General features: G+C 41.4%; 1 protein-coding gene across 2 annotated transcripts; it reads right to left on the reverse strand.

The window, feature by feature from the left end:
* Positions 1 to 380: 380 nt before the first annotated feature.
* Positions 381 to 20,182, reverse strand: sema3e (sema domain, immunoglobulin domain (Ig), short basic domain, secreted, (semaphorin) 3E). 2 transcript variants are annotated; one of them, XM_023264729.3, is made up of 17 exons: positions 19,001 to 20,182; positions 10,842 to 11,002; positions 10,539 to 10,598; positions 10,084 to 10,203; positions 8,095 to 8,188; positions 7,712 to 7,828; positions 6,799 to 6,941; positions 6,595 to 6,709; positions 5,949 to 6,018; positions 5,730 to 5,874; positions 5,204 to 5,429; positions 4,900 to 4,991; positions 4,450 to 4,491; positions 4,054 to 4,220; positions 3,656 to 3,723; positions 3,263 to 3,396; positions 381 to 2,452 (listed from the first exon to the last, which is right to left on the reverse strand). In XM_023264729.3, the coding sequence occupies exons 1-17, from the start codon at positions 19,131 to 19,133 to the stop codon at positions 1,952 to 1,954; spliced, it is 2,388 nt and encodes a 795-aa protein (XP_023120497.2). In that variant the 5' UTR covers positions 19,134 to 20,182; the 3' UTR covers positions 381 to 1,951. The 2 variants fall into 2 exon arrangements, with proteins under 2 accessions (XP_023120497.2, XP_023120496.2); XM_023264728.3 differs by having other exon boundaries at positions 3,656 to 3,726; positions 19,001 to 20,181.
* Positions 20,183 to 20,699: the final 517 nt, after the last annotated feature.

Raw genomic sequence — 20,699 nt, forward strand, 5'->3', positions numbered from 1 at the left:
ATTTAAGTGTTTATTAATGTGTTTGTCAGACAGTAAAGCAGTAGAAACTGGTGAATTAACAGATAATGTAAAGTAAAATATAGTAAAATACTGTCGTAACAATCTCAAATATGTTTTCATGAGAAAGCCTTTAAACATTGAAAAATATTGTATATTAATGAATGACTAAAATGGTGTATATTACATTGCTACATGTTTATATAATGCAAATGCCAAATATGGCTAACTAAAAGTAAAGCGTAGAGTCATAGTTATGAAGCAGCGAATGTGTGTGTATGCTGCTGTGTGCATGTGTGTGTGCGTGTGTGTGTGTGTTGTACGTGTTCAGAGTATACTTTGTCATTATTGATGGCTAAACCACAGAGGTGACACTGAGAAAGGATGGTCCATCTTTTTTAATGGCAAGTATTTATAAGGGGTATAGCAGACACAACATTTCCAGTCTGAGTCTTAGATGAAGAACATTCAAGGAGAATGGTGAGTGACAATAAAGGACCATGACGAAGACCAAGTGGTTGTTATTTTTCCCACATTATGAATACCATATGTAGACCATGGGGTGGAATCGATAAAGTGACATAATTCAGAAATAAATAATACGCAGCATGAAAAAGAGACACGATCCTCCAGAGTAATTAGCACAACCACTACAGTGCATTTCACTGTAAAAATCAGATTGTTTTCTGTCATCTCAGGATTAAATGAATATTCATAAGACTGACTCATCTGTTTCAGTAATGACATGCTTGGATGGCCCCCCTAACATTTATTTATCGTTTTTTCTTCTAAGGGAAACGTGGTGTTGTACATTGCTGTTTGTGGTGGTAATTATGAATCCCATCTGCAACATCACTGCAGACAAACAAAACGGGGGCTGAGAGATGAAGAGGGAATAGGGAGTGAAAGAGGGAAACGGGAGCCGCCAGCAGAGAAGGATCGCTTTTTGAATACGCAGTTATAGTTACCAGATGTGCACACAAAGACCACCTTGAATTTTCGATAAATACAATATACAATACACACAATACTGTTGGTACATTTGATCACAATTGTAGATGTAAATGTAGACACTTACAGTAACAATAATATCCACGGATGGGACCACTTTTCATCTACTGTAACAAGTCTAACAAATGTTTAAATAGTATTTATTTCCATTGAGGGCATAATTATAATTAGAACATGCCTCAAATATCCATACAGTGGCGTTGCAAAGTCTTCCATTGAGGTCATTGGAACCACACACACCCCACAGCCATGTCTGCCATCTAATGGAATTAGCAGTATCATGATGCTCCAACCATTTTTCACTGTACAGAACCAACAACGGCATATTTTCCAGTTTAGGACATCGAAACAACTAGACAACTCAAAGTAGAAACCAAGAAAATAAGTTACTATAGTACCAATAAGAGATCAGAAGGCGACTAGCTTTAACATTGTCGTTTTCTCTCATAAGAAGAGTTTGTCATATTTTGCCATTGAACAAGAGGTGAAGCAGAGATTGTAGCGAAGCAGTCTCGGTGTGCGTTTTGATTGACAGCTGGGTTGGGCTGGGTCAGTCCACAGGAGCTGATATATATTATGGTCTGTCTCTTCAAATCAGAGGCAACGTTGGTTAATCTGTTGTCCATCTGCCCCCAGGGTCTCTGCTCTGTGTTGACATGGACATTTTTATTGTTTACCCAGTGTCTGCACCAAATGATAAGTTTACACCACACCAAAAAAAAGGTAAAATGCGGGTTTAAAACAAGTGGAAATGGCACAGTTAAAGTACTGAGTGGTAAATGTAGCTACGATAGCGAGGCAGCCTGCTACTGTTGTTTTTTTTCTATTACTGCTCTTGTCGAAAGCGAAGTGAAAACCTTTTACATGGTGCAAACACTGAGTGAGTGTGACCTTTAGACTGTATGTGTGTGCGTGGAGTATGTACAGTCAGTCTCTGTTCCCCTCAGGTGTCCAAGGTGTGCCTTGGAGCTCTGTGGGAGTTCTCCTCTCCCCTGCCTTTTCCTCTCTTCTCACCACCCAAAGGAACATACTTCCTTTTGGTCTTTTTGCGTTTCTTATCAGAGCACCACACTCTCTCGCAGTACTCTTCCACCCTCTGAGCATCCCCGTAGCCAATCAGCTGGAGGAACTCCTTGTACCACAGCCTGGAGTGGGAGCCAGAGACCGAGGATGGCACCAGAGATCTGGGGCTGATGCTGGGACCTGGCAGGGGGCCAGTTGAGGAGTGGCACGGAGCTGTGGCTTTTTCTCCCTCCCCGTCATTAGCCGCATGCATCGCTGACTCCACCCTCTCCCCTTTGAGCACGTGCAGCCGGATTCGCAACAATGTGTGCACATATCCGTGTTCCACGGTTTGGCACACGTACGCACCAGCATCTGAGCTTCTCACACGTAGGAACAGCAGCCCATGGGAGGTCATGATAACCCGCTCATCACCTCGAACCTACATAAAGGAAAAAAAGATTTTTTTTTTTTTTAAAGCCAGTAATGCAGTCATTATTTAAGTCTCGAATTCAGGCATCTGTGGAACTGTAGCTGCATTTGTTTTTCTCCCACTTCAGTTAAAAAAAATCTATAGCACAACTACAAGGATAAATTAAGGCAGAGCAGTACTTTATTTGGCTCACTCAATACAAACACTTCTGTACTCGAGGTTCTGTGAGGTATATAACCATTCCAAGTTTTTGTTTACTGCAGCAAACACTACATGATTGAATATACACATTCATAAGATATAAAACACTGAATTTGGTTCTGATACATTTGAATAGGTTAACCAGGTTTTTACATATATAGTGCTGAGATTTATTTTGCCACCCCGGGACAGTTTGGTAGAATGGAAATTTGTTTTCAGTGCTCAGTGCATTGAAAAAAGGAAATGCATTTAAATAACCAGCAATAACATCTGTTCCCAGAAACAATTCCCCAGTCACTCAGTAGAAGCTGCAAACCTTGCAGTTTATGTAAATGTAAATACTTGTTGCTTGAGATGAAATTACATAACTATGCCTGAGGTGGCAGCAGAAATCTGAGCTTGAAGACAAATTAAAACTGTCTGTATGTCTAGACAGGAAAAATATGTTATTGGGAGAGGAGAACACAGCTGGAGTAAGTATAGTAGTAAAAATATGAAAACTGACCCTTACAGTTTCAACACTTCAACACCACTCTGCTATATTTCTCTGCCCAGGATGTATATTTTCACATCTGTGTTTGTTATATTTTATGGCATGTACAGGCACATTAAACTCACCTCATGTTTCTCCCCTCCTTTCTGTACGAACCAGAGGACTTTGGCTTGAAGTGATCTAGGGACACATTCCAGTAAAGTGCTGTTGCTTTCCACACTGTACACCAGCCTCTCTTCAGCTCGCTGCCATTGTTCATCTGTATACAAACACACACACACGCGTCATAAAAAATAGCAAAGGAAGAAAGATGACAATGAACTGCAGTGATGCATCATGGTCTGTTTTTCTTCTACAGTACTGGAACGCTAACCTCTCAATGACACGTGAAGAGTTCATGCGTTTTTCATGATTCTTAGTATGCATGATTTGTCTACCAAAACATTGAGATAGCTGTAAATATGCACAAGGTTCCATGGACACAAACACACACATCCCACAGTCCTTTATACACTAACCATCAATTTGCAGCCCATTGCACAGCTGTACGGCGTTGCCATGGCGAACATCCTGCCGCCTGAATCGCCTGCTAAAAGGGGAGAGAGGGAGTCATTTTTATACATGGAATAAAAGTGCAGGAGAGGGTTGAAAGGAAGAAAGGAGGAAAAGAAAGTGAAAGTGGGAGAAAGAGGGAAGGAAAGGGGTGATCAGGTGCATACTGATAGGCATTACATAACACCTGGCTGACATGACTCTCAGTGTATGTGATAATGGCTTGGTAAACCAGCCTCGGAGCATCGTGACTTTCAGGGCAAGGAGGTCTACCGCTGAAGGTGTGAACAGCTGATATCACACACAAACATGCACAGGAAACGACAAAGATGGATCCTGTTTTGAAGTGTGTGTGGGCTGTTACCTCTTGGTGTAGACTCCAGCAGGGTAGTATCTGGAGCAGGTGAGACCATCCCAGGCACAGTAGGGGTCTCGAGCCAGACAACAATCTGCACATTCTGAACCATAGAGGTCACACTGATGCAGTTTGACTTGAGCCACGCCCACTTCTGACCCCACATAGAGCTGTTGCTGTTGAACCACCAGAAATGTAGAACGTTGGTATCAAGATAGTTCAAGTGGAATCCGATTTTACATCTCCATTCTGTCTTTTCCTCATCCAACTCAGCTGCCTAACCACAAGTAGGCTACAGTGCGTCTGAAATATATGTCAGTGCAATGCAAAGTGTCGCAATGTTATCATCTTGTGGCTAAACAACAGAATTGCAGGAGAAAATGTATAATACAGTTTTTCTCTTACCCTTTTAGGTGATATTATGAGCTCTCTTATTGGTGCTGGTAACTGCAAATAGGAAACACATTATTTTTCAGAAATAAAATAGAATCAACCATCTATCATATGCTGTAAGAAAAAAAACTGCCACTGCCATGCTTCTATCCATCTCAAATCAGGTCTGAATTAAAGCGGCAGCTGCTACTGCTTGCAGGCTTTTGAGAGTCTAACTGATCTAAGTAGAACTGATATATTTAAATCAGTCTGAAGATCTCTCAGCAGACTGGCTGCACAATCACACTTGTGCCTCTCTGATGAAAATAAGGACGCAAATCAGCATTAAGTGTTTTTGAAATATTCCATCTTGTGGTGTGACTGCAGCAGTATTGCACGATGATATTTATGCAGTAAAGTGCAGAAATCACTTCAATTCAAAGCCGTCTTTGCATTCACATTCCGTCGCTAAAAATAGAGTACCTTGAATACTTGCAGCTCTTCCAGCAGCACCTCCTCCATAGTGTCTGTGTCTTTGTTGTAGATGGTGATAACTTTCAACACCACTGAGTCATCTACAGGAAGAAGACAATAATATATTGTTGCCTACAGAAAAGTTTTACTGGTAATGGCATGTTATTATTCTGCTTTCACTACCATAATTTTAGGTCGATGGAACAAAAGTTGTATTAGTGTTTCACCAGTATGATAAATGAATATAGCAACATGCATATTTTTGTAAAGAGAAGATTTGCATTCTGGTTTAAGCACAAATTAGTGTGCATACCAGTGCCGATGTAGAGAACATGGTAGTGTCCATCCTGGGCTTGGACTCTATCTACTGCAATCTGGGTCAGCTTTCTTCTGCCCGGCTCAGTCTGCAGCAGGACAGGCCTATGATGCTGTGGAAGGACTGAGCGATACATCACAGGATGAGAACGAACAAACCGCAGAACCTCATCAGGGAACTCCTTTGAGCTGGAGAAGCCGCCGCTGTTCACTTTACTGGCACACTGTAATGGAGATAGTATGATAGTAATGAGGAGAGTGAAAGGAGGAGATAGGACAAAGACAGAAGAACACTATTAATTGCATCAGCACTGTGTGTGCAGGGTAGAAATAGAACCTGACATGCATTAGTCAGCCTCAGACTGTCTCTGTACGACCTGCTGAGGTAGTTACAACAGTGATGACATTCACCATAGCTGCTCTATATTCTCCCAACATTGCCCCTTTCAAAGGACATCAAATAATGTTGGGCAATCTGGTAATGAAATCTCATAAACATTATTTATTAAGAATGTAAGACTCACGGATCCGGGTCGAGGGTAGGGGACTCTGTCCTCGTGAGGTGTCCAGTGATGCTCAGGTCTCTCTCGGTAAGCAAACGGACCGTTAAAGGCTGCTCTGATGTCATCCATGTGATAGACACATACTGCATATCCTTTAAACACCGCACTGCAAAACGACACTCCATTAGTGATTTGATAAGAAAACTCCGTAATGAAATGCTGATATCATTCGCCACTCACCTTGTTGTGCTAAAAAGGCCAAATACTTCTGGGTTTTTCTCATCCTTGCTGTTGAGCACAAACACATCCTCTGAAACACAAAATGCAGAATTTAGTCAGATTTTGTGTTTAAACCATAGCTGATATTGACATTTTTGTTTCTACTGAAAAGTCATGACAGCATCAGCATGTTTGCTTTGTCACTTTGAGGATGTTAGCACATTGACGTTTAGCTCTAAGCTTCACTGTGCCTAAGTGCGGCTTAACAGATATGCTTTGGTTGAAAGTCTGTGATTAAGTGCAATCGTATTTTGTAAAGGGGGCTTTGTAGACACAATGTTAAGATCACGCCTAACATTTTGAAAAATTAAAGAGCCTTTGAGGATTCTTCAGAACACTAATAAGTTCTGAAAAACTTTCTGGATATTTGAAAGATCACAGTTTCTTTCTTTCTTTCTTTATGAAGTGGATGCTAAAATTCAATTCAAGTGTTTGTTAAATATCTGTTACCAATTCAGACTGTACACACAAAGTAACAAACATCCAAATATCAATGTGACTTCTGAAAACCTAGTGACATAGATCAAGATGTGTGCATTACTAAAAATAGTTCATTATCATCATCATTATGTAAGATGGCATGTAATAAATATGGTTGTAGCCCTACCGAGATCATCAAAGTGTGTATCAATGCCATTTGGTCCAGCCACTGAGCAGATAAGACGAGTCTTGAGGAAGGAGCTCCATCTATTCACCAGCATCCTCTGTCCTCCCTGGTCATTCTGACAGATGAAGGCAGATATATATTGTGATTGCACTGTCGGTACTTTCACTTTGGTCAGAAAAGTTACGGCAGCATTAGCATTCTCACCGCACAGACTCGGCCAACGCGGGCGTAGACAGCCTTGTTCATTCCCTCAGCATCCATCTCTCGCTCAGTGAAGAAGAAGTAAACTTTGTCATCATCTCTGTCGTCGTTGTCAGGAATAACTGCTGAGCCCACAAATTTAGGTTCTGTAGGAAGAAGGATTTTGTATACAAAACGTAGAGAGTGTCACATGAGGTCAATAAACAAGAAAAAAAAAGTTGGGTACCGGAACAAACCGTATCCCCATTAAAAGCAGTTTTAGATTTATTCTCATTTCATGTCTTTTATTGGAGGAATCTCCTAAATATAGGAATCTGCTATTTGTTAAAGCATTTATGAGAATTTCAGATTTTTTTTAAATAAACATGAAGCAATACAATGTTAATCTTCAAATAGAGGCAGTCTTGACAAATGGTTGAGAAGCAAACCAAAACTGGCCCAACTGTAGAGGATTTGAAATGCCTAGATAAAAACAAATTAAAGCAAGAAAATGAAATACAATGCACATTTTCCTTGTATTCCCTTTTGGTTCGTGCATTTAATCCGTTGAAAGCGTATGTTAAAAGGATAATTATTTAATTTTTAACCCTTAAGACTGATGTCCCATGGAAGGCCTGATTTAACTAAATTTTGACCAGTGTCACATACTAACACCCAGATAATTTACCTTGTTGATTTTCAGTCATGAACCAAATTATGGCAAACCATGCGAACCAAACATTTAGACAATACATCTTTACATTTCATGGAAGTAGCATCTCATTTCTGAACTGTCGCACTATTTTGATATATTTTTGACAACAATCTTAAATGTTTAGATTTGTTATCAGGTGTACTATATCAGGTGTACTATATCTGTAAACACAACCTTCTATTTAAGGTGAGATGTGATTATTTTCCTGTAATGGACACCAACCATTGAGCTGCTGTCTGTCGTTTCTTTCAGTCCGTGTGTAGGTCTGGTTGTTAAGTCGGCACAAAGCACCATCATTCTCCCAGTAGTCGGTATACAGGCCGATGTAGAGCTCTCCTCCTAATGCACAAGTCGACACACAAATTGAGTAATAACAACACATAAATCATCCAAGCAACAATTCCTTTTACTGGGCAGACATGAAAAAAGACCACAAGATGGCAGTATTGACTGGCATGACTGAGGTCAACAGAATGACAAACCCAGGAGTTATACTGTACGGTATGTTATCCAGATGACATGAAAACATACTTAGGAGTCTCACAATTATGCTTTAGCTCAAGCTGATGGTGAAGTGAGGAGTTATAGAGTGAGCAGTGTCTTACTGGAGAGTGTAGATGTGCAGGAGCTGTTGGGGTCATATGGGCAGCGTCCTCTGCCACTCATAACACTCTCTTCTTCAAGAGTAAACAGCCTGTCCTGAGGACAACACACATACAGGCACAGTTTTTTTTGCATTCACATACACATGAACTTAAATGCCACAAACACGCTGAGCAGCTCTACCCGTTAACAACATCCAGACAAACTCCAGGAGGTGATGTGTGGAGAAAGTGATAGAAATGAATTAGAGAGAGGAAAGATCAGAAAGTGATGGATGAGAAGGAGAAGGAAGATAGATGAGACAAGGAGTGATGGATGACTAAATGAAGGACTGCTGTCTGGTGTATAACCAGCTTCGCTCTGCTCCTATATCACAGTGAGATCACCACTTCTGCTCCGATGCAGACTTCTGATGTAGCTGCCGTCCACAGCAGGTGGTAGAAACACACATTCTCACTCAGACCCACAGACACTCACCTTCACAGGCTTGAACTCCCAATAGAACCACAACTCATATGTTTTGTGCCACCACAGTGGTCCCGACAGTCACTGGCGGTTCAGAGGGCATGTCATGTATTGTATTGATTTATGGGTAGCCAGAGAGCCCTGCTGTGCTGTGACTACCAGCCTACGTATGACTGTAACAGAAGTCGGTTTCTGGGTTAAACTCATTCATCACATAAAGTGATCTGTCAAAACTAAATGGAAAATAGTTAAAATAAGCTCAATCAATCGTAGTTTATGAGCAGTTCTCTGAAATATGAAGTGTTTTTATTAAAACTTCTGGGCCACTTGTGCATTAATACTTGATTGATTAGTCATTGGCTCGTGATGAATAGCAATAATATATTTTATCCTAGTTTATCGCAATGTAAATATTATTCAGCTCAGGGTTAATGGTGACTGTAGGCTGAATGTAATCTCATATACCTCATATGAGATTTGTGTGAGGCAATTTCGCGGAGAGGTTGTCTATACTGACATAAATCAGCCATATCTGATCCAGTTTCGCTCAGCTATGAGCATTCCAGTGGTGTGAGTGATGGCTGAGCGTGGTTCCTGTTTAAAAGCTGCGACTGGCCTGGCCGACCTGCTGGACCAGTGTTGGAATGCAGGATGGAAACCTTTCTCCCTTCCTCTGTCTAAATACATCCCAGACACGCACACACACACACACACACACACACACACACACACACACACACACACACACACACACACACACACCTTCAGTTCACTGTTCACTGTTTGACATCTGGGAGATATGTGTCATACTGTATCCAAACATGCTCACATTGACGTATGCTGGCGCTCTATTATGCTTTGCCAGACTCTACTGTGTACCCAAATCCCACTCAAGGTCAGGCTGACATACAGACATTTGAATTGACCCCTTAATGAGACGGGATATTTGTCTTCCCTGAACTCAAACCTCTTCCGTCAAGGAGAAAGCTGTACCTGGCCTGTTCTCCCTGTTTACCTGGACAGTAGCGGTGCCAAATTTCTATAATAGAAATTGTAACGTTGGGCCAAATCATTCTCTCTCCTTCAGAATAAAATAGAACTCTTGCTCTGTGTCTTTTCTATCTCCACCTCACATCAGTCCTTGTTGCTAGGTGGATAAATCTGCCTAGAGGAGCATGTGCAGAGTTTAACAGCTCGGCAGTCCAAGCAGGACTAACAGTTCTGGGAGCTCCTGGCTAAAATATTATCAAAACAGTGTGAACAAGGTTCTATCTTTGTCCATCTTAAGAGAAGCGAGTACAGAGTACTTGAATAACTGTCAGTTTTACTGCCTGTCCACTGCAGTGAAAAATAAAATGTAATCTTATTTTTCAAGCTCAAAAAAAAAAATCACCAATGGTTTAATTAGAAATATCCAGAACAGATGAAATGATCAAAAAGGCCACAGTTCTGCTTGACTTTGAAAGATCTCAAAATGAGCCTTTGAAATGTTTGGTTCTTTAACCAAACTCTATTATGGGACTCACCTGCCCCGTGTGTCCCACTCCGACCAGGGCACAGACTGGGTTAAAAGCTCCTGTTCCACAGACCAGCAAATGGGTTTGATTGTGCTGCTGCAAGACCTTGATGTAGTTGGCACACTCCGGCTGTTGGAAGAGATATAGGGGGTGAGGCAGGGTGCAGGTAAAGTAGGGTGGGTGAGTCGGGGGATGTAGGGGAGGATTGCGGTCACACAGTGAAAAATGTTGTAATGGAAAAATGCCAGGGATTTAGTGCATCATCAATAACACCAATACTCCGGGTTAAACAAAGGTCAACAAGCCCGGTGAGGTATGTAAATCCATTCATACATGCTGACCGAATCCACCATTAAATAAATGAACTGCACTGTATATAATGTCAGGTTAATACACAACGATCAGCTGGGTATTTGTGCTTACACTGGAGAACGTATGCAGCCATATTTTCAGTAATATCTTACCTTTTCCCTCCCTTTCATCATACACTCCTCTACTTGAGATTCTGTACTGGCCCACTGGATCTGAAAGAAAGCATAGATGGCCAAATCTGTGTTAAGTGTCTGATAGTACCGGTTATATCACAATCAATCGGACAAGCTTTTAAGTTTCTCATTAAATAATTCATGCAGCATAATTTTATCCTGAACACAGACCTACAAAAACAGTCACATATGCATCCAGTCTGGTTAACCTTTAGCTCCGTGAGTCTAAGAGTTCAAATGTGTCACTTCATGACAGGCAGACGGGGGTGAAACCAGGCCTACCTCTCTGTGGTGTGCGTTAACCCGGTCCAGGCTGAGGGAGAAAAGAGTATTCTTGGCACCGACATAAAGCCTCTCGTGGCTCTCATCCAGCAGCATGGTCTGGGGTTGAAGAGACGCTCCATGTCCCTGGAACACCCAAGTCCTGTTCAGCTGCCAAAGTTCTGCACATACAAAAACACATAGATAGAATGAGACAAAAGGATTAGAGTTACAAGAGAAACCTGGAGATAGAGGGATATATTTTACATGTGGATTCTCATCTTGTTTGTATGCCTGCGCTGCAAAATCAAATTTGACCAAGTGCTCTCTCTCAAGAGGCTTCTGGTAAGCTGTCCCAACTGCTCCAACGGCCAAGGGCACAGAGCAACATGTGTTTTAGATTCATAGCTACCCCAAGAGAATGTCAGACAGCAACATCACGACTAGCTTTCCATCTCATCTCTCGCTTCCACGTGACACCTAAGCCTGCTATGCCATGATTCAAATGTGCTTCTCATCACTAAAAGTCCACATTAAGTAAATGAGTGCACGTTGAGCTCAAAGCAAACCTCACAGGCATCGATTAGCTTCTGTAAAGACAACTTCTAATCCTTAACACAACTCAGCCATGAAAAAAATAACACTCAGGGAGAGTTGTGGGAAAGATGTTGTAATTAATGGGAGGGGCTTGGATTTTCACAGTCTCTCTCATATGGTCTCTTTTGCTGGGAGGAAGCACTTTTATCTGAAAGGAAACGGAACCAGTGTCTTTATCAGTTTAGAAGCTGCCACTCCCTGTCAGTCTTGCTTTAGGTGATTTGAAATCCCACTTTGTAAAGGAAGCAAGACACCCTGACAGACATGTCATTAAATATAAATACACGCTCATCAGAATAACCACAGATGAAGCAGACGTAGATAGTTTGCATGCACATACCACCCATGCACATGCACACCCAGCTGCATCTACCTGATTGAACTTGACAAGCTGCTCCTCCATACCTGCTCTCTGTAAGCTCCTTCAGAGGTTGAGGGTGAAGGATTTTGAACTAAGTCCCAAACCTCCAGAGGTGTGCACTTCCTCAGGGTTGCACTGGCCTAAAAACCCTTTCATTAGCACAAGATCAGGTTGAAAAGGGTGCCCTTGTAAAAGAAGAAAGGGGGGATCTGGTGTGTGTTAGCAATGTTTCAGAGACCGGGCAGATTCAAACTGACAAGCCAGGGTCTGTGATAAAATCCATAGCGCTAACGCTGCACCGGTTCCATTCGTCATACTTTTATGAACATCTATGGACTCACTATTCCTCAAACTTCTTTTGAATGAAGACAAGAATCATCACACATGACTATATAGCAAAACCAAACTTTCAACTACCTTTCATACTGCTGAGGTGCCTCTACATGCTGGGGTCGCAGGGGGTGATCGTATGATTTGTTATTCTAGCATCTGTATATTTTTGCTGATACTTGATCTCCAAGATAGAGGGAGAAAGTATTTATCCTATTTTTGTAGATCACTCATGGCAACAGCAGTCCACTCTGCGTGGAACATTTTATTTGTTTAAAATGGGATTAGGTATCCACAGAGGAGTGGGTGACTGTGTATACTCTGTTGCTATTAAGATTTCCATGTTGGAGACAAGCGACTGTTTGTTTGAGTAGCATTAGATCTTGGGTGGTTAGGTGGCAGAGACGGAGGGGATGTGGCAATGGTGTTCTGTCAGAGCCCAGACATGCTTCCTGTAATTATCTAATCCACACACACACACACGCACACATGCACGCACATACACACACATTCAGAGCTCTTTCAATTTCTCTCTTTCTCCCACACAGAGATGTCTCTATTTCCTAGTTCCCTCTGAGTTGAGCCGGACTTGGATCAAGGACAGTCCTCTAACATTAGCTTTCAAACAATCAGCCCCTTCTTCATGTGAAGTCAAATTTGCAACCACTTATTTAAATGACAGACTTAGATGGCTATTTAAAGTGATGGAGTAAACGGTGCATGAGTCAAACCCATTTTTCCATCAAGTTTTCACTTGTCTTTGCCAATAAAGATGAGTGACAGGTGATTCCTTTGGACACATGCACATAAAAACATAGACCTGCTGGAGATTTACTCTCTCACACACATACACATGCACAAATGCAGATCATGTTTTGTGCAATTTTGTTTACATATGTAGAATTGCATATCATTCAGTCATGAAGTGGAGCGTTTCCATGTAACGCTAGTTTGAGGAAAGTAAATTAGGGAGGGAAAGAAAGGAAGAAAGGAAGGAAGAAAGAAAGAAAGAAAGAAAGAAAGAAACACAAATCCAAGTGACTACAAACTATACTCACTTGTTAAAAAAAATGGGTTGATTATAATTATTACAGTTAATTAAAGTCACTAAAATACAATTGGTGAATCTCCTGATTACAATGATACACTGAGAGATTCAGCTTCATACCAGTGATTTAAAGGTTTCTTCTCTGTCATTATGTGCGCCAGTCACTGCTAAGGCTGGATAACGGAAAGAGGGGATTTCCACATTTCCCCTTACCCCTCTCTCACACACCATCTGCAGCCAGCGAGGGCTCCTTAGGCCAAAGCTAAGGAGCTAGAAGGAGGAGGAGGAGGGTGTTTCTCTGTCACCAACTGAGCCAGGGAGACACATGGCCCCCGCAGTGATCCCACTTCAAATGAAAAACACAGAGAAAAAGGACTCCCTCAAGACAGACGCTTTCATCGTCTTGCTGAGGAGCGCTGAGAGATGCCTGAGAAGATTTGGTGATGTGAAATCAAAATAAACTTTGTGATCTCGTCTTTATCCATGTATGGAAACACCGTTTTGCCGCACTGGGGAGCACAATACGCGCCTCTGTGTGTGCAGTAGCAAGCCTGTTTTGGTTTTATAGGTCCTTTAGCGGCATTTCACGTTTAGTCAAATAAGCCAAGGTAACTGCATTAAAGCGTTCCACAAGACAGATGAAAACACAAATTAAATTTGCTACCATAATTTGATCTACTGCCAGCGCTAAGCACACATTTTATGACAGAAATTAAACTTGTGGTAGGCAGTCCCATATTTCAGCCAAACAAGCGTATACCTTCTGAGTAATGGAGCTTGTGCAGGGACAGAAATGGGGAGAATCATCTGGGTGAGCTGGAGTTAAAGGGTACGAAAATGAGCAGGGATTCTGTTTTCTTCTGGGTGCCTTCAAGGCCTGAGCGAGACTGTGGGGGTAGGGACAGGAGCTGGAGAACTGGGGTGTTATGCCATTATCGGTATACATCCATGTGTTCCCATATCCCCTTGTGTGAGGGGGGTGATGTCACACTGCAAAATGAAAGCCACATGGAGTGTCCGAGGAGGATGAGATGAGAGAGGAAAGTGTGCTTCTGTGTTTTAATGATGGAGTGTAATGGTACCCTGAATAATGTTTTAAATCAAGGGAATGTCTGAAAAACTGACCGTTCTCCTTCAAACAATGCAGGTATTCACGTACAGTACATGTGTCATCTTCTAATATGCTTCCTGAATTATGAGTGTGTTGTATTTGAGTGACATTTAATTAAAGTCTTTCCCCATCTGTTTCAAACTATACTGCTTCAGAGCCAAAAAGAATTACTACATGACTCTCCTACCGTACTTCAATGTAAAGCTGCAGCCTCATAAATTACAAACAGGTTTCCATCATCATTCATTTGCATTAAATATCTTACGTATTTTTAGCAGCAGAACACATTAAATCAACTTCAAACAAGATCTTGCCTGAATAGATCTTCTCTGTGTTTCTTTTCTGCCACCCACAAGTCAGCAAAGTCAAATAAAGGAAGACCCCCACCTCCATTTGCTCTCTTTTACATGCCAACCTACAAAAACAATGACCTCTTGGCAATTCTGTCTTGACACTCTTGTCATCCCTCATCCTCCTTTTCTTCTTCCCCTAATATCATTGCAGCTTAGTCTCTACAGACTCAAACAATCTTCGTCCACTCTCCTTTCACATGTTACAAACTTAACTCATCGCCTCTCCCTGGTCGCTTCATCCGGGAAAAGGTCAGAAAGGATATTAGAGTTTCACCAGCTGCCTTCCCCTCTGGACATCTCATTAATGAACTGGAGAGCACACACATAACACAATGGGCGAGAAAGTGACGTTGGGATGTACACAGGCCAAATGAGAATGCGAGAAAGATGAGTGTTGAAGGGAGAGGAGGAGGTTGAAAAATGATCCCTTTTTCTTTTGCTGACCTGAAAGGTGTGATTTATGTAAACACCACTGTACCCTCCACTTTCCACTGGTTTAACAGTACGACTACCCTATGGCCACGATCCAAAGTGGTAAATGTTAATTATAGGTCTCTTCACGTGCAGACAGAAGAAAGTTAATGGGACTCCTCACTTACTGCTTTAGATTGAAGTACAAAAAAAAATAAGGAATTAAAATTCCCCTGCTTCATTTCATTTTCAAGCAGACACAACTTTAGGTCAAACCGGTATTTCCCATCTTAACCTCAGAAGAAAGTCACCTCCAGCCTCATCATGTCAAGGTTGTAAAATGCATAGAAAGAGCTTTTTCTTGTCTGGAGAGGAAGGTCTAAAATTACAGTTCAAAGGGGGGTTTCATACATCAGTAATTGCTACCTGAGTAATCCCTATGTTCACACATGCATGTCTCTCAGCTCCTACTGCTTAAATATCACAGTCATATCTAAGTGGTGAAGACAAGAAATGTCCAAAGAACTATTAGCATTTCTCAGCGAATGTTTTTACAAATCTAAACTCTCATTTAGAAGAGAATATGACTCATACACACATGTGGTATATTAGACAAAACTCAGCTCTCAAGTGCTTTAACCGTATTTTGTTTTCCATGAGGTGAATGTTGGGCTAAAATAGAGAATCTGCATGTGTTTATTTATACAAGCGAACATATACAGTATGATGTTAAAGCTGCCAGAACAGCTTTACCTCACCGGATCACTTTATTCACCTTCACAGACCTGGTGAAGAAAAATATTTATATTGCTTAATGATTATGGCTTTTGATGAAAAACGTTCCTGGCAGATCTGCTGAGGGAATGTCTGGTCAATTTAAGAATATTAAGACGGCCTATTTTTATTTGTCCATAGCTGCTTTCACACTTTTACAGAATTCAGATATGTTTAATACCACAAAGATAATGTGACTACTAATGTAAATTTACAATATTGTGTTTTCTAAGATTTTGTGTCTTTCTTCTACTGCAAAAGGAAGCAACAGTACCTCAGTTCTTAGATCCAGACAGAGCTTAGTTTTTGTTTGTTTGTTGCTATTTTTTCCTTTTTTTTTCTTAGAACGTAATGATTTCTGCATGCGTGTGTTGCTAGAGCACTTCTGGCCAAGTATCCCTTATGCCCAACATAAATTCCCCTTCACAACAAATTCCAAACTGCCCCTGACTAACTGAATTATCCAGCATGTTAAACTGGAGAAGTGAAGAGTTCTTAGAAGTGACTTTGGTCTAATTAGATCATCACTGAAAACTGCTGTATCACACTCTCTGCAGCTTAAGCCAAGCATGATGACAGTGCTGTAGAGCCAGCAAAATAAGTCTAAGCCCGGCCACCTACCTGCCGCCTGTCGACATTCTGACACACACTAGCTGTGCAACAGCTTCATTAGCAACAAAATTAATGGTTGTCTGAAAGGAAGAGCTCATTTCACTCCACAGGCCTGGAGATCTGAAATAAGCTGCTGCCAAGAGTCTTGAATGTTGCAAATCCAAATCACATGGATCCATGTGCAGAGGTTAAAATATTATAAAACAAAAGTATGTTTTTGTTTCCGTTCTATAGTAAGTGTATCTCCCTGCAGAGATATTTTTCTATATAGTATCCCAGGATTTGGGGAGTTTAATTGACTAAAAGTCCAAGCATTTGAGAGGCATTAATGTCTTCAGCCTGTGTTTAAAGTCTTGTGCAGCAAAGATTAGGGTCAATTCTTTCTAAAGAGAGCACAGAGTCAGTGCTTGTAACTCAATACTCCATGTGATTTAGGCAACTGCTCAGAGTTAACCAGGGGTGTGTAAGCAAATGAAAGGATGACTGGGATGAAAGTGAATTCAATACATTTGGAAGAAATCTTCGCTGGCGGAGAAGTCTAGACGTGAACATGAGGAATAGATGAAAAAGGAGTAGTTAAAAAGACTTTCACAACGTGCAAAGTGTGGCTAACATCAAAGCACGCAGACATCCATACAGTAGAACAGTAAGGTCATCCTTGAGACACATGATAATGTGCCCAGAGGAATTTGCTCCTAGAAACCACAAGAAAGCTGATCTGATTGAGCTTTTTATTGATTCCACACTCTGTATCTGACCAGAAGTGGGTTAAAAATATTTCAGTAATGATATTGGTTACTTTTCCTTCACGTTACCAATCTTCCATTCAAAGAGGAGAATCTAGATTTTCCTTCCAGCTTTGATACCAGATGTCATGGTAATATTCTCATAGCCCTAATAGTGAACAGTACAAACCACATCCTTCTTCATCTCACGGAACCTCTTCCAAATCACTGGCATGTGAAGAATTCACACTTTTCCGCCTGTGCATGTGGCTATGTGCGCATGTATATATATGAGTTGGTGTGAACCGAAGGGTGTGTGCAGAAATCACTGGCAGAGCCCATGAGGCATATATTAGGACTTAGATGTTTTTCATTCCATAATGATAGGATCCAAATCCAGCCTTTTCATAGTACTTTGAGCTAGCCAGAACATGTATCAGAGAAGGAAGAGAGAGAGGTGGATGTCAATCAGTGGAGTTGCTCACCCCTCAGGCAGGTAATGAGTTGGAAAGTCAGACCAAAGCTGATATTTTATGTGTGCATTTATGACTAAGCATATCAGCAATGACCTGTTCACTTCTGTTGATATATAAAATTTGCACAACTGTAGCTAAAAGTTCCAATCTTTTCCCTCCCAATTTATCTTTTATTTATTTTGCCATTTTCAGTATATGTCATTGGAGAACTATATTTTACTGCATTTATTTAGCTATTAGTGACAAAAACCACAGTGCAAAAAAGGAAGACATAAGGCATACGATATTATAGAACAGCAAACCCTCCTACTGATGAACTAGACTTGACAACATAAAGCATAACAGACCCCGCACACATATTTATGAGTTATTGACCATCCAAATTCCACACCTATTTTCAACCATGACTAACAGGCTTATGTGGAATCATCACCTTCTGTTGCTATAGAGATCAAAGAACCTGTGGAAAAAAAGTCGATGTTTACTCAAGAGTTTTATCTGCAAAGATAAAACCCTCATTATTGTCCGCGAGATACACAACAATCAGTCCACATACCAGCGCATGCACATCCATATCACACACACTCCCACGCACACGTAAACAATCACACACATACAAACATTTTTTTCTCTCTCTCAGAAATATTCCCATGCCACAGAAAGAGAGAGAAAAAACTAGTCCATCGCTCCGCCACTATGGCATGAGAGAAAGCCACATTGTGAATTTTCAACCACCATGGCTGAGGGACCAAAACAAACTGCACGGAGGCTCCTTGAGCATCAGCAGAGGGTGAAAAAAAAAACAAAAAAAAACATGCACTTCACAAAGTCAGAGCAGAAGTCGTTCCTCTTGGCCTCAACACTGCATATTGACTTTTTCTCTCAGGCTAAAACATAAATCTTCAATGACCATCTCATTACATGATAATGATAGTTGCGGCTTCTTTTACTCCGTGTCTTTGACTTCACTTTATCTTACAGTACATTATCTGTGTTGGTGCATCTTTGGGCATATATTGTGTGTATATCTATTGCAGAGAAATATGTTGTAAACTACAAACATTAAATGAATTAATCAAAATAACATTTTCTGACTATTAAATTAGCTGATTGTGTTGGTACCAACAATAATCTAGCAATGATTTCTGGCATTATTTGAGAAGAAAGGCCTGTTAAATGCAAAATAAATATCTCCCGTTACACCTGTTTCATTCTAATTCTGCAATAAAGAGAAAGCTAGTTTCAACTGGTATTGCACTGACTATTCTGGTCAGTGTGCTTCCCTTCATATTCATGCAGCGTAACATAGCATTTGAATTTGTGCAGCATAACTATCTGCTGCCAAAGTAAATCAGAAGACACACACACTAGGTATTTCTTACCTTTGTGGGAGAGCCGTATCCGTGGGTAGATGCTGTGAGCAGTGTGAGGCATGTCCAGCAGAACAAGATACAGCAGCATCACTGACAGATACACAGTCCTTTTGCGTTCAGCCACCATCATTGAGGCACACATTCTACATTCATCTAGTAAGAAACCATGTAAGTCCACTCAGCATGTGTAACAATTTCTGTGAAAAAAAGAAAAAAAAAAAGTCCACAGGCTCGATAACGTCTTGCAGACAGCGTTCAACAGGAGATAGTCTTCGCTATAACAATCCAACAAGAGTCTCCTTGGAGGTGACAGTCCATTTTCTAATGATCACCACAATGTGGCTCAACTAAATGTATCCCTGCAGCCTCTATACAGTCTCTGCTTTCCCCTATAGCAGTCTGCTGAAAGCTGCATCCACCCACTACCTCAGTGGACAGGATAGGGCTTTGGCTATTATCCTTGTTTGGTCTTAGTTACCAGGGAGAAGAGAAGTCCAGTTGCTACATTCACGCCGCAGTGCTCACTGCTCTGTGTCCATATGTCAGTCCGTCTGTTTGTTTGTCTGTCTGTGTGCACGGCTTAGATTCACTCTGTCTGATGTGATGAACAAAAAAAAGTAAAAAATTAAAAAAAAAAAAAAATCTGATCTATGAATCCCACAAAGGTGTTTGAGGTGTTAATTTGTAAAACCTCAAAGCGTGACTCTGTCCCAGCAGGCAGGAAGGCATTCAGGCAGGCAGGCAGAGCTGAAGCTGCTGTAGTGTATCTTCAGTCTATGTTCCTCCTCTTGGGTCCACTGAAGCCAGTCATTCTCTGGACGAGAGCCCAGGCGAAGGCAGTGGAAGAGGGGAGGAGTGGTGAGCCTCGTGTCTGGCGTGCGCTCCCTCTGCACTGGGGAAGAAAGTGAAGCTCCCAACTGTGCTCACGCTCCAACAGTCAGGGAGGATCCAAACCTCAGCTCAAACCTCTGTCACTCAGGCGGGATGGTTTTCTACCACAGCTACTGATCTGGGCAGAGGCCACCTGCCAAGGTGTGGTGTGAGAGAGTAGAAGCCTGTGTTTATGTGTGTGTGTGTGTGTTTGGTAATGTAGGGAGTGTGCATCAGTTAAAAAGGCTGAAAACTGCCTGCTCCTTCCTCTAGACTGTCTTGAGATCTCTTTCTCCCTCCCAGGCAGCTGGATTAAGTGTGCTGTGTCTCCCAGGCAGGCTGTAAGACTTTCCCCTCCTCTAAAGAAATACTGCCTCTCATGTCACTCCACAGACCACCCCCAGCTTCTCCTCTCCCCTTGCTCTCCTCCTTTGCTACCTCCTTTTACTCCTGCTCCTGCTGCATTAACGTGGACCTCATCCAAGGTTAACTGGCACTTCTTTCATTTTCAATTATTTCCCTCTTTGTGCTTGTTTCCATGTGGATAGTCATTATCACTGTTACCATGGATTTCCATGCACAAGATTTCTTTCAATGAGGTTTTCTTCTCCCTGCTCTTCTAATCCCTCTCTCTGTTTATCCTCCTACCCATCTCTCACACTTGTCAGTTCTCTAAAACCTAGTTATTAGTTTGTCTGTGTGTCCTAAAAGCACACTTTGATTTATCAGACCATGTCTCTTTTCTGTTTTTCTTTCTGTTTGACTGCTACTGTATTCTTTCAAAATGAGATAGTATCTGTTTCTGCTTCCTGCGGTGTTTGTGTTTCTAGCTACAGGT

This window comes from Amphiprion ocellaris, chromosome 3, assembly GCF_022539595.1.
Source record: "Amphiprion ocellaris isolate individual 3 ecotype Okinawa chromosome 3, ASM2253959v1, whole genome shotgun sequence".
NCBI lineage: Eukaryota > Metazoa > Chordata > Actinopteri > Pomacentridae > Amphiprion > Amphiprion ocellaris.

Excerpts from the sequence above, each read along its gene's own strand:
- sema3e (XM_023264728.3), bottom strand. The coding sequence starts at position 19,133 with ATGTGTGCCTCAATGATGGTGGCTGAACGCAAAAGGACTGTGTATCTG. Across the intron at positions 6,710-6,798 it reads GCGTTGGCCGAGTCTGTGCG|AATGACCAGGGAGGACAGAG; the intron begins GTGAGAATGCTA and ends TTCATCTGTCAG. Across the intron at positions 5,430-5,729 it reads CCTACCCTCGACCCGGATCC|TGTGCCAGTAAAGTGAACAG; the intron begins GTGAGTCTTACA and ends TCTCCATTACAG.